The 14,562-nt window shown below is 40.0% G+C and overlaps 1 protein-coding gene across 1 annotated transcript in view; it reads left to right on the top strand.

The window, feature by feature from the left end:
* TTN (titin) overlaps window positions 1-14,562 on the top strand; it is a 274,297-nt gene that overhangs the window by 21,774 nt on the left and 237,961 nt on the right. Inside the window, 18 exon segments of the mRNA XM_078071037.1 lie at window positions 1,299-1,580; window positions 1,832-1,897; window positions 2,606-2,864; window positions 3,072-3,132; window positions 3,229-3,444; window positions 4,366-4,508; window positions 5,991-6,196; window positions 6,733-6,966; window positions 7,072-7,316; window positions 8,219-8,490; window positions 8,613-8,777; window positions 8,872-9,040; window positions 9,144-10,837; window positions 10,988-11,269; window positions 11,906-12,172; window positions 12,271-12,543; window positions 12,667-12,930; window positions 13,020-13,280. Of these exon segments, the coding sequence (XP_077927163.1) occupies window positions 1,299-1,580; window positions 1,832-1,897; window positions 2,606-2,864; window positions 3,072-3,132; window positions 3,229-3,444; window positions 4,366-4,508; window positions 5,991-6,196; window positions 6,733-6,966; window positions 7,072-7,316; window positions 8,219-8,490; window positions 8,613-8,777; window positions 8,872-9,040; window positions 9,144-10,837; window positions 10,988-11,269; window positions 11,906-12,172; window positions 12,271-12,543; window positions 12,667-12,930; window positions 13,020-13,280 (5,359 nt within the window).

Genomic DNA, 14,562 nt, shown 5'->3' with positions numbered 1-14,562 from the left:
TTACACAGAGTCTTTGGTGTAGGTCAGTGTGGTGATGTCTGTTTACGGTCATGGTAGACTCCGAAGCCCCTGAAGCCTGGCTTCCGAAACTTGCTGAGCAGGCTAAGCGTCCGGCAGCAGAGGGGGTTATTGTACGCCTCAGAGAGGACACAAATCCATACAGGCTTCTCTCTGTTTCACATTTTGTAAAAAGATGGTTATCACACAGTTTAGTTTTCCTTATGCTATGAAACACTTCAGGCTATGAATGTATATCAATAATAAAGTCAGATATTGAAAAATCATACGTTCCTATACTCAATATAACAAGATGCAGAGAGGTAGTATGTGTGGTAGTTGGGTTGGATGGTGGAATCACACACCCTTGGATTTGTGTCTTAGCTCCGACATCAGGGGCAAGTTAGTACATATAAAAAAACATCAGCAAGTTGGCAGCACGTAGTAACCCTTTGTATCAGTCACTGTTCTTCTTCTTATACACACCTAAGATGTGGAATGCAAATCTCGAGTGCCTCCAAAGAATTGTAAAGTGCATTTAATACCTGTATTTGGAATAGCCTCAAATTACTATTGAAATCAAAAGACCATAGACAGTGACAGAATAAAAAGAGTGAGAAAGCCTTCAAAATATTTTTCTGAATGTCTCCATTTTCACCTTCCACCCAGATTTGAGGCTGAAACTTTACAATGCTATTTTAAAGTAGTTCTTAGGAATTTACCAAATATTTTAATAATTTCCTGATTTTGAATTTCCCACTGTAGTATTTTTAGGATGGTTAAGTGAAAATTCATGACTGAGCTTTAGAAGACCCTCCATCCCTTTATGACAAGAGCATAAAATAAGGAGCTCTAAATACAACTCTTTAAGAAAGATATTTTCAAGGGCGCCTGGGTGGCTCAGTTGTTAAGCGTCTGCCTTCGGCTCAGGTCATGATCCCAGGGTCCTGGGATCGAGCCCTGCATCGGGCTCCCTGCTCTGCAGGAGGCCTGCTTCTCCCTCTCCCACTCCTCCTGCTTGTGTTCCCTCTGTCACTGTGTCTCTCTCTGTCAAATAAATAAATAAAATCTTTAAAAAAAAAAAAAGAAAGATATTTTCAAATGTATTTTACAGACTGGCAGGAATGCCGATGAGCTTTATAAGTGGCTTATCTCTAAGTGACTTTTCGTTAATCATTAGAGTGATAACGAGAGCATTAAAAAACAGACCATACAGAACATAGACTCAGACCCCCCGCTGAATGAGTGACAGTGGCGGTGTGCTTCTGAATCATGACCCAGATTGCTCCGTTTCTCTTTAGGCATCGATAGCCGGTAGCGCTATCGCCACATTACAGAAAGAATTGTCAGCCACGTCTTCTGCTCAGAAGATCACCAAGTCGGTGAAGGCACCCACTGTGAAGCCTGCTGAGGCTAGAGTGAGAGCAGAACCCACCCCCTCACCTCAGTTCCCCTTCACCGACACGCCAGACACTTACAAGAGTCGAGCTGGCATTGAAGTGAAGAAGGAGGTAGGGGTGAGCATCACTGGTGGCACAGTCCGTGAAGAAAGCTTCAAAGTCCTACACGAGCATGAAACCAAGGTCAGTCCCTGGATCGCACGCTGTTTCTTGAGCCACTCCTATCGAGCGGGGCCAGGCGCACGGCCAGTTTGTGCCACCGGAGTACTCAGCCAGGCGTCCTTGAATTAAGTTCAAACTTAATTCTTTTGAGTCTGGTGTGCGTCAGAGCTCCTTTTCCTCAAATTATTTTTGTAGTTTTGCATGTGCTAAGAGTTGATGAGTTTGCCCCCTATTCCATGGGCATTTTGTAACGTCCTTTGTAAAATTTGTAGGTGACAGAAACGGCAAGGGTACCTGCACCCGTTGAAATCCCGGTTACTCCACCAACCTTGATCTCGGTGAGTAACGAAGTTGATGCGTAGCTGGTCAGATAATTTTAATATATGCAAAGGTCAGCTTCTCAAAACGACCTTAGTGAGTTCACAAATGCTAATTTTAAGACAATACACTATTTGGCAAGAAAAAGGGGAATTCCGTGTGGCAACTGTCAATCACATAGTCAACAGACTTAATGGGTTTCTATGATGTATAAGGCTTTATTAGGAGAGTTATGGAGATATAAAGACCAATCCAGCCTTCTTTGATATCTTAGCCCTTGTATCAGAGAAAAGCATACATACAAAAGGTGACAAGCATAATGTAGAAGGTGAAAAGCCCCTCAGCAGAGGAAAGATAGAGTACTTCTGATTGGGAGTAGTGGGAAAAGCTTTGTTGAAGTGGCAGGCTTTGCTGCTGAGCCTTCCAGTTCTGTTAGGGTTTAAATGTGTGAGGATAACAGAGGGTACAGAGTTGCCCCATAATATGGTGTTAATACAGTTCTGCCTTACGAACTTGGAAACACCTGACATTTATTCCAAGTTAGGAGTATTCAATTTCCAAGGGAGTCTCTTTACTAATATTTCTAGAGTCTTTTACCTTTAAAAAAAAAAAAACATTTTATGGCCATGAGAATGTGCAAGTTCAAACCCCTCTGCTTGTCATAACTCATAGAGATGATTAATGACTATGCACACCTTATCAGTGTTTCCTTTTTCTTCTCTCTTCAGGGCTTAAAAAATGTGACTGTTATAGAAGGTGAATCTGTCACCTTGGAGTGCCACATCTCTGGATACCCATCCCCAAAAGTGACATGGTACAGAGAAGACTACCAAATAGAAAGTTCCATTGATTTCCAGATAACCTTCCAGAGTGGAATTGCCCGTCTTATGATTCGCGAAGCCTTTGCGGAAGACAGCGGGCGATTTACCTGCAGTGCCGTAAACGAGGCTGGGACGGTCAGCACATCCTGCTATCTAGCTGTGCAAGGTTGGTGACCACACCCCCACTGCCTTCCGTTCGCACCATCGCCCTCAGCCGACCCTTTCCTCAGCAAGGTTTCTACATGCCTCATATTGGTGGCCCCTTTGGGAACTGGGGGCCCCTTAGGGGGTCAACTAGGCTGTCACACTAAGCAGAGGTCACTAACAAAACGGACTCAATGAGAGACTTAAATGAGAAATTTCTGTCTTCTAGCATCAGAAGAGTTTGAAAAGGAAACAACCGTGACTGAGAAATTGACCACAGAAGAGAAACGGTAAAACATTCTAGAACAGTTTTGATTTTTTTCGGTCCCTTTGGTAGTGGCAAATTGCAACCGCAAAAGCTAATATGAAGGGAATTCTCTTTCCAGCTTGGTAGAGTCCAGAGATGTGGTGATGACGGATACTAGCATCACAGAGGAGCAAGCAGGGCCCGGAGAACCTGCCGCCCCTTTCTTCATTACAAAACCGGTGGTCCAGAAACTGGTGGAAGGTGGGAGCATTGTGTTTGAATGTCAGGTTGGCGGCAATCCAAAGCCCCACATCTACTGGAAAAAATCTGGTGTTCCTCTTACCACGGGATACAGGTATTTTGATGGCTGACGGATAGAGTTCTCTGTGATTTGTATGATATGTATATGAAGCCCGCAGAGAAATAGGCTTGCCCCACCATCCCCCAATGTAGGCTCTTTCATTATGGAAACTTCAGAGTATATTTTGAGGTATTTTTACATTTTTGCACAAGTCTTACTGAGAAACAAAGCTATGTGACAAAAGTGGATAAAGATATATTTCTTCTGTATTCTAGTTTGACTCATGGGTAGTGCTAGTGAAATAGAGAAAATGTGAATTTTTACACACATATATTCTTCTAGAAAGCGTCTAAGACAGCGTTCAATAAAAATGCATAATAATTAAGTCACTAAAAGATAAAAGAATAAGGTCATGTGATGAAGAAGAAACTTAATTATACATGAGCATCTATGCTAATGAATTGGCTGTAAATGAATGTAAAATTTAGCTTTGAATTTTCTGGAACTTACGAAAAATCAAAAAATGTAGTTCTAATATCGTAGTAAGAAAAAATATACCAGAGGCTTAATATTGAAATATTTAAAGGAATTTATTATTTTGATTATTCATTTGATCTTCACATGAAACAAAGAGGAAAATAATTAACAAAGGGAAATACCTAAGTGTTCAAATGACCTCGTCATTTGCTAAAAAACGCTAAAGCCCTTTCCATATGGTTGATTCTAGTAGTAGTATAGTCTATTATTTATTTCAAAGAATATATGAACCTTATTTAAAATGAAAATTTTAAGTTGTTTGACCCTCATTACTCATGTCCATGCATTTTCCTCAATTTTCAACCATCTTATATTCTGCACGGAGCTTAGTCACATGTTTAAGATCATTGAATTTTATACCACAGATCCACATGAGGGTTAGTTTCTTCACATACGTTTATTTGTGACTGATTTTTATGTGTTTTCATTTCCATAAAGATACAAAGTGAGTTACAACAAACAAACTGGGGAGTGCAGACTGGTGATTTCGATGACTTTTGCCGATGATGCTGGAGAATACACTGTTGTTATTCGTAATAAGCATGGCGAGACTTCTGCATCTGCCTCCCTGCTTGAAGAAGGTAAATGCAGCTCTGAGTAGTTTCTATGTGCGTGATAGGAAGGGAAATGCAGGGAAGTAGCAGTACTGTGTGTTTGTCAGGCCTGTAAAAACATCCCAATTGTGATACTGGCTGTCTCCATCGGTACCCTCTCTTGGCCTCAGCTGTATGGGAAATGTTTTGGACCGCAGGGCCTCAAAAGCCATACTGGTGCTAAACTTCAAGGTTCTAGCGCTAGTTTCTCTTTGGTGCATTCATTTCGAGGCATATTTTGAAGCTGTAGGGATTCCAAATCCAGTTGCCTTCCAGACCCAGGCAGATAATACTAGCGAGTGCTGTGAAGACAGTGGCAAACTGGAGAGCCTGTGTCCTGCCTTCAGGGTGCAGTAGCTCCCCAGCCCCACTGTCTAGTTACCATGCACACGCCTGTCAGGCTCAATGTTCCTAGAGTTTCTGATGTTTTAAAGAAAACCTGGAGGGGCGCCTGGGTGGCTCAGTTGGTTGAGCATCTAACTCTTGGTTTCAGCTTAGGTCGCAATCTCAGGGTCATGAGATTGAGCCCCGAATCAGGCTTCACGCTCAACGGGGAGTGTGCTTGAGGTTCTCTCCCTCTCCCTCTGCCCCTCCCCCTGCTTGCACACACATGCACACGCTCTCTCCCTTCCCCCCCCCAAAATAAGTAAATCTTTTTTTAAAAAAAAAAAAAGAAAGAAAACCTGGAAATCAAGATTTTCAGTATTCAAAGTAATTTGACAAAAAGTATAATAGCATTCAGGCCAAACAAAATGTATCTGTGGGTCACATTTACTTTTGCTTAATTGTTCACATTACAGTGGACAGCCCATGTTCTGTCTCATTTGATCTGCACAACACCCCTTAGAGAAAGTTAGGATATTATCCTCATTTAGCAGATAAAACACTCAAGACCCAGGAAGATAAATGAATTGCCAAAAACCACACAGTAAATTAGGAAGAGCACTAGGATAGATCCTGAAGAACTGACCACTAATATAAAGTTCTTTCTACAATAGTAGCAGCTACTTTGACTTGTTAATGAAAATTTGGTTTTGGAATTCAATCTAATATAGATTGAGCACTTTGATAGTAAAATTTGGAAAATCCAGCTTTTGGTTATCAATTTTCCCTAGCGTAGGGCTTGCCTGAATGAAGTGGCATGAACACTTTTTCATAAGAACATTAAAATTAACTTATGTTCCTAAAACAAACAAGCAAAGGGGAAAAAAAGAGAGGGAGAAGAGACAAACCAAAAAAGAGACTCTTAATCATAGAAAACAACTGAAAGTTACCAGAAGGGAGGTGGGCGGGAGGGATGGATGAAATAGGTGATGGGGATTAAGGAGGGCACTTGTGATGAGCACTGGGTGATGTACGCAAGCATTGAATCACTCTGTTGTACACTTGAAACTAATATTATGCTGTATATTAACTAACTGGAATTCAAATAAAAACTTAAAAAAAATAACTTGTGTTCTTAACTTCTAGCTGAGTATGAGTCACTGATGAAGTCCCAGCAAGAAATGCTTTACCAAACACAAATGACTGCCTTTGTGCAGGAACCTAAAGTTGGAGAAATAGCACCTGGATTTTTATACTCTGATTATGAAAAAGAGTATGAAAAAGAACAGGCTTTAATTAGGAAAAAAATGGCCAAAGATACTGTAATGGTCAGAACTTTTGTAGAAGAACAGGTGAGTAGAATAATAATGACCAAGTAAATCATTTCATAAATTGTACTTAACACCCAGTGTCCCTCTTTTTGTTTGATATTTTCATTTTCCAGGGATGGGGTCAGGGTTAGACTATGAGTAGTGGGTGCAGATTCACTGCTGACGAGTTTCCTTAGTCTTCATGACATGTTGCACAACGCGGCTTTAGAAATAAGGATTCCATATATGTAAGAAGAGACAAATATTAGGGCAACCAAGTGCACTACTGCCCAAATCCTGTCATCTGCAGTATGAACAACCCAAATATAACCTGTGCCCTTAGACTATCATTGACCCAAGATGCCACAGCATGAACTGATAAAGAGGATGTTAATGCAGATTAAAAAACAAAACAATGACTCATCTAGTTCTCAACAAAAACAAAAAGCCTTCTAGATTTTTTCCCCAGTCAAAAACTTTAATCAATCCTTGTCTCTGAAGCTAATACTCTTAAAGATTATTTCTGTCAGTCAGGATGTACATTTTTTAACAAACTGTCATTTTTTTTTACTACATAGGAATTCCATATTTCTTCCTTTGAAGAGAGGCTTATCAAAGAAATTGAATACAGAATAATAAAGACTACATTAGAAGAACTTCTTGAAGAAGATGGAGAAGAAAAGATGGCAGTTGACATTTCTGAATCTGAAGCTATTGAAGCAGGATTTGACTTAAGAATCAAGAACTATAGAATTCTTGAGGGGATGGGTGTTACTTTCCATTGCAAGATGTCTGGATATCCACTACCCAAGGTAAAATAAAAACATCATGTCTGCACGCTACGATAAAGATACAAATCATTACAAAAACTATTTTATCTAAATTTTTTTTTCAAATATGCATGGTATTACTTGCAGATTGCATGGTACAAAGATGGCAAGCGCATCAAGCATGGAGAGAGATACCAAATGGACTTTCTGCAAGATGGCAGAGCTAGTCTGCGCATACCTGTTGTTCTTCCAGAAGATGAAGGCATCTATACTGCGTTTGCTAGCAACATTAAAGGAAATGCAATTTGCTCAGGGAAATTGTATGTAGAGCCTGCTGCGCCTCTTGGTGCTCCGACTTACATACCCACACCAGAACCAGTGAGCAGAATCAGGTAAGACTCGGAATAACTTGGGTTAAGATTTAAATTAAAACACCAAATATCCCAGTAGCAAATTGCTATTGTGTGGGGGACTAAAAAAAATGAAGGCTGAGAAAGCACAGAAACTTGCCATAAGAAATACAAATGATTGCCAAGTATTTTTATTTCTTGCCCCTGTGTAAGGTGAGCAAAGCCTTTTCATTAGTGTAGCATGCTATTTATTTTGCCAATGCTAAACTAATGTAATGAAAACTATAAAGATTTCCTTCACACCTCATTTTACATGTTATCCCTACTTTATACAACAACCCTGCAATGTAGGTATTATTATTACTACTTTGGAAGTGGGAGCACTTGATCTCTGTGGGCCTATGAAAATTGTCTTCGTTCACCCGCCCTGTAGGTGGTGGTGCCAGCACTTGAAATCCAACCCAAGCCAGTCGGGCTGCAATGTGTAGATAGGGATTGGGTTTTTTTTTTTTTTTTTTTCAAATATAATTTCTATGTTTTCCCTTCTCTTGGATAAAAAATTGTATTTCTCTTTTTCTATAAATGTGTTCATTGGTTTATTTATATACCAATATTTATTGAGATGTTTTCTCAGTTGAATCAAAAGGATTGGTGACTAATTAAATGCAGGTGGTGAGGGAAAGACTAGTAAAAATTGTTCCAAGATTTTTAAGTCTGGGTACCTGGCTATGTTGAAGAACTACTGACTGGAATTGAGGATATATGAAAAACACTGATTTGGGGGCAATAATAATATATTCTGTTTTGGATCCTGGTGATTCTGAAGTGCCTTCTAATATGTACATGAAGTCAATTCTAAAATGACGTTAAGAAAGAGGTTTGTTCATTTTGCTGTGTTTTCTCTGTGCCTCATGAAAATATTCTGTTTTGCGTTTGTTTTTCAGATCTGTCTCTCCACGTTCAGTGAGTAGATCTCCTATACGCATGTCTCCTGCACGGATGTCCCCTGCACGGATGTCCCCTGCACGGATGTCCCCTGCACGGATGTCCCCTGGACGTAGGCTGGAGGAAACAGATGAGTCACAACTTGAGAGACTGTATAAGCCAGTCTTTGTGTTAAAGCCTGCTTCTTTCAAATGTTTGGAAGGGCAAACGGCCAGGTTTGACTTAAAGGTCGTTGGTAGACCTATGCCAGAGACCTTCTGGTTTCATGATGGTAAGTATGATAAGTTTTTACTTACAAGTCATTAAACACAAAACTAAGTTTATATGTGTGTACAACACTTTAAAAACACTTATTTTTAATATATGTTTTCCTTTTTACTTAATTTTTTACAGGCCAGCAAATTGTCAATGATTATACCCATAAAGTAGTCGTTAAAGAGGATGGTACCCAATCACTGATTATTGTCCCTGCAATGCCCAGTGATTCTGGGGAATGGACTGTCGTAGCCCAAAACAGGGCAGGCAAATCTTCGATTTCAGTGATTTTAACTGTGGAAGGTATTTGCTCTTAAAAAAGAAACTACCTTATCATTTGGGCTATAGACAGGTATTTCAGTCCTACTCACTCTAAATCATGACCTTTCTCTTCCAGCTGTGGAACATCAGGTAAAACCAGTGTTCGTAGAAAAACTAAGAAATGTCAATATAAAGGAAGGTTCTCGACTTGAAATGAAAGTCAGAGCTACGGGTAATCCTAACCCTGATATTGTATGGCTGAAAAACAGTGACATCATTGTACCTCATAAATATCCAAAAATCAGGTAAGTTTGCTTGAAAATAATAAAACTAAGCTCATTACACAAATCCAATAACCAAGGAAGCAATAACTACTTCTGTATTGATTTTTTTTTTCACTTTTTATAGAATTGAAGGAACCAAGGGAGAAGCTGCCCTTAAAATTGATTCCACTGTCAGCCAGGATTCTGCCTGGTATACTGCAACTGCTATTAATAAGGCTGGCCGAGACACTACAAGATGCAAAGTGAATGTTGAAGTTGAGTTTGCAGAGCCTGAACCAGAGAGAAAATTAATCATCCCGCGAGGGACGTATAGAGCAAAGGAGATTGCAGCCCCAGAACTGGAGCCCCTCCATCTGCGATACGGTCAAGAGCAATGGGAAGAGGGTGATCTCTATGATAAAGAGAAACAACAGAAACCATTTTTCAAGAAAAAACTCACTTCCTTAAGACTCAAGCGCTTTGGGCCTGCCCACTTTGAGTGTAGGCTAACACCAATTGGTGACCCAACGATGGTGGTGGAATGGCTCCATGATGGAAAGCCACTTGAAGCAGCCAACAGGCTCCGTATGATCAATGAGTTTGGGTATTGCAGCCTTGATTATGGTGTTGCATATTCCAGAGACAGCGGTATCATTACTTGCAGAGCTACTAACAAATATGGAACAGATCACACATCTGCCACGCTTATTGTTAAAGATGAAAAAAGTCTTGTGGAAGAATCTCAGTTGCCTGAGGGGAGGAAAGGCTTACAGAGAATTGAAGAATTAGAGAGGATGGCTCACGAAGGTGCACTCACAGGTGTAACAACAGATCAAAAAGAGAAGCAAAAGCCAGACATTGTCTTGTACCCAGAGCCAGTAAGAGTTCTTGAAGGGGAGACTGCTAGATTCCGTTGCCGAGTGACAGGTTACCCTCAACCCAAAGTCAACTGGTACCTCAATGGACAGCTGATCCGCAAAAGCAAAAGGTTCAGAGTTCGCTATGATGGCATTCATTATTTGGACATTGTGGACTGCAAATCATATGATACAGGGGAAGTCAAGGTCACTGCAGAAAATCCCGAAGGTGTGATAGAGCATAAAGTGAAACTTGAGATCCAACAGAGGGAAGATTTTAGGTCTGTTCTCAGGCGAGCCCCTGAACCAAAGCCCGAGTTTCACATACATGAACCTGGAAGACTTCAGTTTGAAGTGCAAAAAGTAGATAGACCTGTTGATACCACTGAAGCCAAGGAAGTTGTGAAGTTGAAAAGGGCTGAAAGAATTACCCATGAAAAAGTATCTGAAGAGTCCGAAGAGCTGCGCAGTAAATTCAAGCGCAGAACTGAGGAGGGATATTACGAAGCCATTACTGCTGTGGAGCTCAAGTCTCGTAAGAAGGATGAATCCTATGAAGAGCTCCTGAGGAAGACAAAAGATGAGCTACTCCACTGGACCAAAGAATTAACTGAAGAGGAGAAGAAAGCCCTTGCTGAAGAAGGCAAGATCACTATTCCAACGTTTAAACCTGATAAAATTGAACTGAGTCCTAGTATGGAGGCTCCTAAAATCTTTGAAAGAATCCAAAGCCAAACAGTGGGCCAAGGATCTGATGCACACTTCCGGGTCAGAGTAGTGGGAAAACCAGATCCTGAATGTGAATGGTACAAAAATGGTGTAAAGATCGAACGCTCTGACCGAATTTACTGGTATTGGCCCGAAGACAATGTTTGTGAACTGGTCATAAGAGATGTGACTCCCGAGGACTCTGCCAGCATCATGGTGAAAGCCATCAACATAGCTGGGGAAACCTCAAGCCATGCATTCTTACTTGTCCAAGGTAATTTGAATGACTTTGGTTTGATGGATCTGTCTCTGTTTATCCGTGAATATCCATTAGTGTATTTCTTTTTATTTTCTTTTCCCATTATTCAAATTGTGAATTTAATTTAATATAATGTCTTTTTCTTCCCCCCCCACTTCCTTGTAGCCAAGCAATCGATCATTTTCACACAGGAATTACAAGATGTTGTTGCTAAGGAAAAAGACACCATGGCAACCTTTGAATGTGAAACTTCAGAGCCATTTGTCAAAGTGAAGTGGTATAAAGATGGTGTGGAGGTTCATTCGGGAGATAAATATAGGATGCACTCTGACAGAAAGGTTCACTTCCTCTCCATCCTGACAATTGACACATCCGATGCTGAAGACTACAGCTGTGTACTCGTGGAAGATGAAAATGTAAAAACAACAGCACAACTTATTGTCGAAGGTAGTAAATAATAATTTCACTATTTAAGTTCTAAAGTCACCCTTAGTATATGATAAAATTAGCTTTGCAGTTTTCCTTTCATAAAAGGAATTATTTAGGAATTGGATATAAGCTCCAGAGCAAGGTTCCTGAATTTATACCAGTAATTAAGAATATTGACAATTTGGATTTTTAAAAGTCAAGGTTATTTTGATGTCTTGTTTTTAAAATTTTATATTGAAATAAAATTCTGTGCTTTAAAAAATAATTTAGGGGCACCTGGGTGGCTCAGTCGGTTAAGCGTCTGCCTTCAGCTCAGGTCATGATCCCAGGGTCCTAGGATCAAGCCCGCATCAGGCTCCCTGCTCAATGGGGAGCCTGCTTCTCCCTCTCCCTTTGCCCCTCACCCCCCACTCATGCCCTCTCTCTCTCTCTCTCTCTCTCAAATAATTGAATAAAATCTTTAAAATAAATAATTTAAATATCCAAGTAAGCTCTTTTTATTAAAAATGTATTTCTCAGTCCATCGGCAGGTAGATATTAAGAATATTCCTGATAGCATGGGGGACTTAAGAGATTTACAAGGAACTTTTTCTACCCTAGGTCTAGATATGTAACTCTCCAGAGAAATTAACTTCTTTTTATCTTATGCCTCAGGTGCAGTTGTTGAATTTGTGAAAGAACTTCAGGACATAGAAGTTCCAGAATCATTTTCAGGAGAGTTAGAGTGTGTTATATCCCCAGAAAATATAGAAGGCAAATGGTATCATAATGGTGTGGAGCTAAAATCCAATGGAAAATACACAATTACATCTCGCCGTGGACGTCAGAACCTCACAGTTAAGGATGTGACCAAAGAGGACCAGGGAGAATACAGCTTTGTTGTCGATGGGAAAAAGACAACCTGTAAACTAAAGATGAAACGTAAGTCTGCCTGTTCCTTTTGGCCTGCATTGAATATCATCATGGCTTAGTGATAAAGAAATGATCATAGCATTCTTTTGTCTCCCCATATTTCACAGCCCGCCCCATTGCTATCCTACAAGGACTTAGTGATCAAAAAGTCTGTGAAGGTGACATTGTCCAGCTTGAAGTGAAGGTCTCCTTGGAGAATGTGGAAGGTGTCTGGATGAAAGATGGCCAAGAAGTGCAGCCCAGTGACAGAGTTCACATTGTGATAGACAAACAGTCCCATATGCTGCTCATTGAAGACATGACTAAGGAGGATGCTGGAAATTACTCCTTCACCATTCCATCCCTTGGACTGTCAACCAGTGGGCGTGTCTCTGTCTACAGTGAGTGCAACTTACATGTTTTTATGTGTACATTGTTAAGTGAGGTAAGGAACTTTAATAAGCAGGCATTTAAAACAAAATTCACATTCATAAATCTTTAATTGCGTGTGTGTGGTTTTGCAGGTGTTGATGTAATAACTCCTCTGAAGGATGTTAATGTCCTTGAGGGTACCAAGGCTGTGCTCGAATGTAAGGTCTCAGTCCCTGATGTGACTTCTGTTAAATGGTACTTAAATGATGAACAAATCAAGCCTGATGATCGCGTACAAGCCATTGTCAAAGGCACGAAGCAACGACTAGTGATTAACCGGACCCACGCTTCAGATGAGGGACCTTACAAGTTGATGGTTGGCAGGGTTGAAACCAGCTGTGATCTCTCTGTGGAAAGTAAGGATTCTTCCGTTTCACTTATCAGTGTCTTAAGCCTTCTATTTTCCCAGTGTAATATTAACCAAGTGATTATTTTTTTTCCCCAGAAATTAAAATTATCAGAGGTCTTCGTGACCTTACCTGTACAGAAACCCAAAATGTGGTCTTAGAAGTTGAGCTGTCCCACTCAGGAATTGATGTTTTGTGGAATTTTAAGGACAAGGAAATCAAACCCAGTTCTAAATATAAAATTGAAGCTCATGGAAAAATATATAAGTTGACAGTTCTAAATATGATGAAAGATGATGAAGGAGAATACACATTTTTTGCCGGAGAAAATATGACATCTGGAAAACTTACTGTGGCGGGTTGGTACATTTATCATTTAATATAAGTTCTTATGTGGGGCAGTTGTTTTAATTTAAGAAATTGTGGCCCATTTCCTTCCAAATTCTCATCAGTTTTCACTTATGTGCCTCTGCGTATGCTGTTCTCGAAGCCAGTAGTTCCCTCAACACTGTCCCCACCATGTTCTCCTAGGCAGACTTACCTCAAATGCCATCTTCTTGTGAAGCCTTCCTTAATCTTCCCATCTGTGTAAGATCTTACTCCTCCAACCTCAGGATTATTTATGTGTGTCTCTTCCATGGCCCTTATCACATACTTGTGTTATTGCCCATTTCTTCTTCTCACACCACAGTATAAGCTCCCCAAATCTAGAATTGCTTCTTTCTCATCAGTGTTCTCCAACATATTGCACATGATAGATAATCAATAAACATTTGTTGAACTGAGCTTTATTTAAACTTTCCTACTCTAAAGGTGTATTTCTTTTTTAATCACTCTTGTTTCTTTAACTTTTGTTTCCTTTGTTCCCTTCATATTTGTTTTATGAACCCAATGAATATTTTAAATTGTAAGTCAGTGTATCTGTGTATCTCTTTCTTAAGACATGAAGTAGACCATTCTCATTCAGCAGAAATCCCTTGCTTCAAAATGAAAAACCAAAAGCATAAATCAACTATCAAGAAAAAACTAGAAGTCATCATTAATTTGTTTGGTTCATTATAATTTAATTATTGAGGAGTTGAGATATGACATTAGGATTAAATTGTAAAGTCCATGTGGGAATTGTGTGTCCCACCACTTTATGTGAAAGTTTCATGGCTTATACTTTATTACATTATAATATTTCCTCAGATATTCGACCATGGAAAAAACTTCTGAAACAAAATTTTAGACCCTGCACTTTGACATGTCTAATATAAATTGCATGTTTTTCAATGTGTGCAAACAAGGAAAAGCTATGAGCCATTATGTGATTCCACTCAGCATTTTTTAAGGACCTACCATAGGCAAGACACTGCTAGAAACACAGGACACAAAAAGGAATAAGGCATAATACTTTTTTCTTGAGGAATTCACCATTTAGAGAGGGACAGATACATTAGCAACTAACTTGCTGAAGGAGTAATTTTTTCTGCCAGTGGATAAGGGCCATGGAAGCAATAGGGGGAAGCTTCATAAAAGAGATGACATATGTCAAAACAGTGATTTTTGGGGTGCCTGGGTGGCTCAGTCGAGCAGCCGACTGTTGATTTTAGCTCAGGTCATGATCTCAGGGTCCTGGGATCAAGCCCTGTATCAGGC

Source organism: Halichoerus grypus, chromosome 4 (genome assembly GCF_964656455.1).
Source record: "Halichoerus grypus chromosome 4, mHalGry1.hap1.1, whole genome shotgun sequence".
In the NCBI taxonomy this organism is placed as follows: domain Eukaryota; kingdom Metazoa; phylum Chordata; class Mammalia; order Carnivora; family Phocidae; genus Halichoerus; species Halichoerus grypus.
The sequence above is the reverse complement of the archived record's forward strand: the minus strand, read 5'-3'. Positions and strand labels throughout refer to the sequence as shown.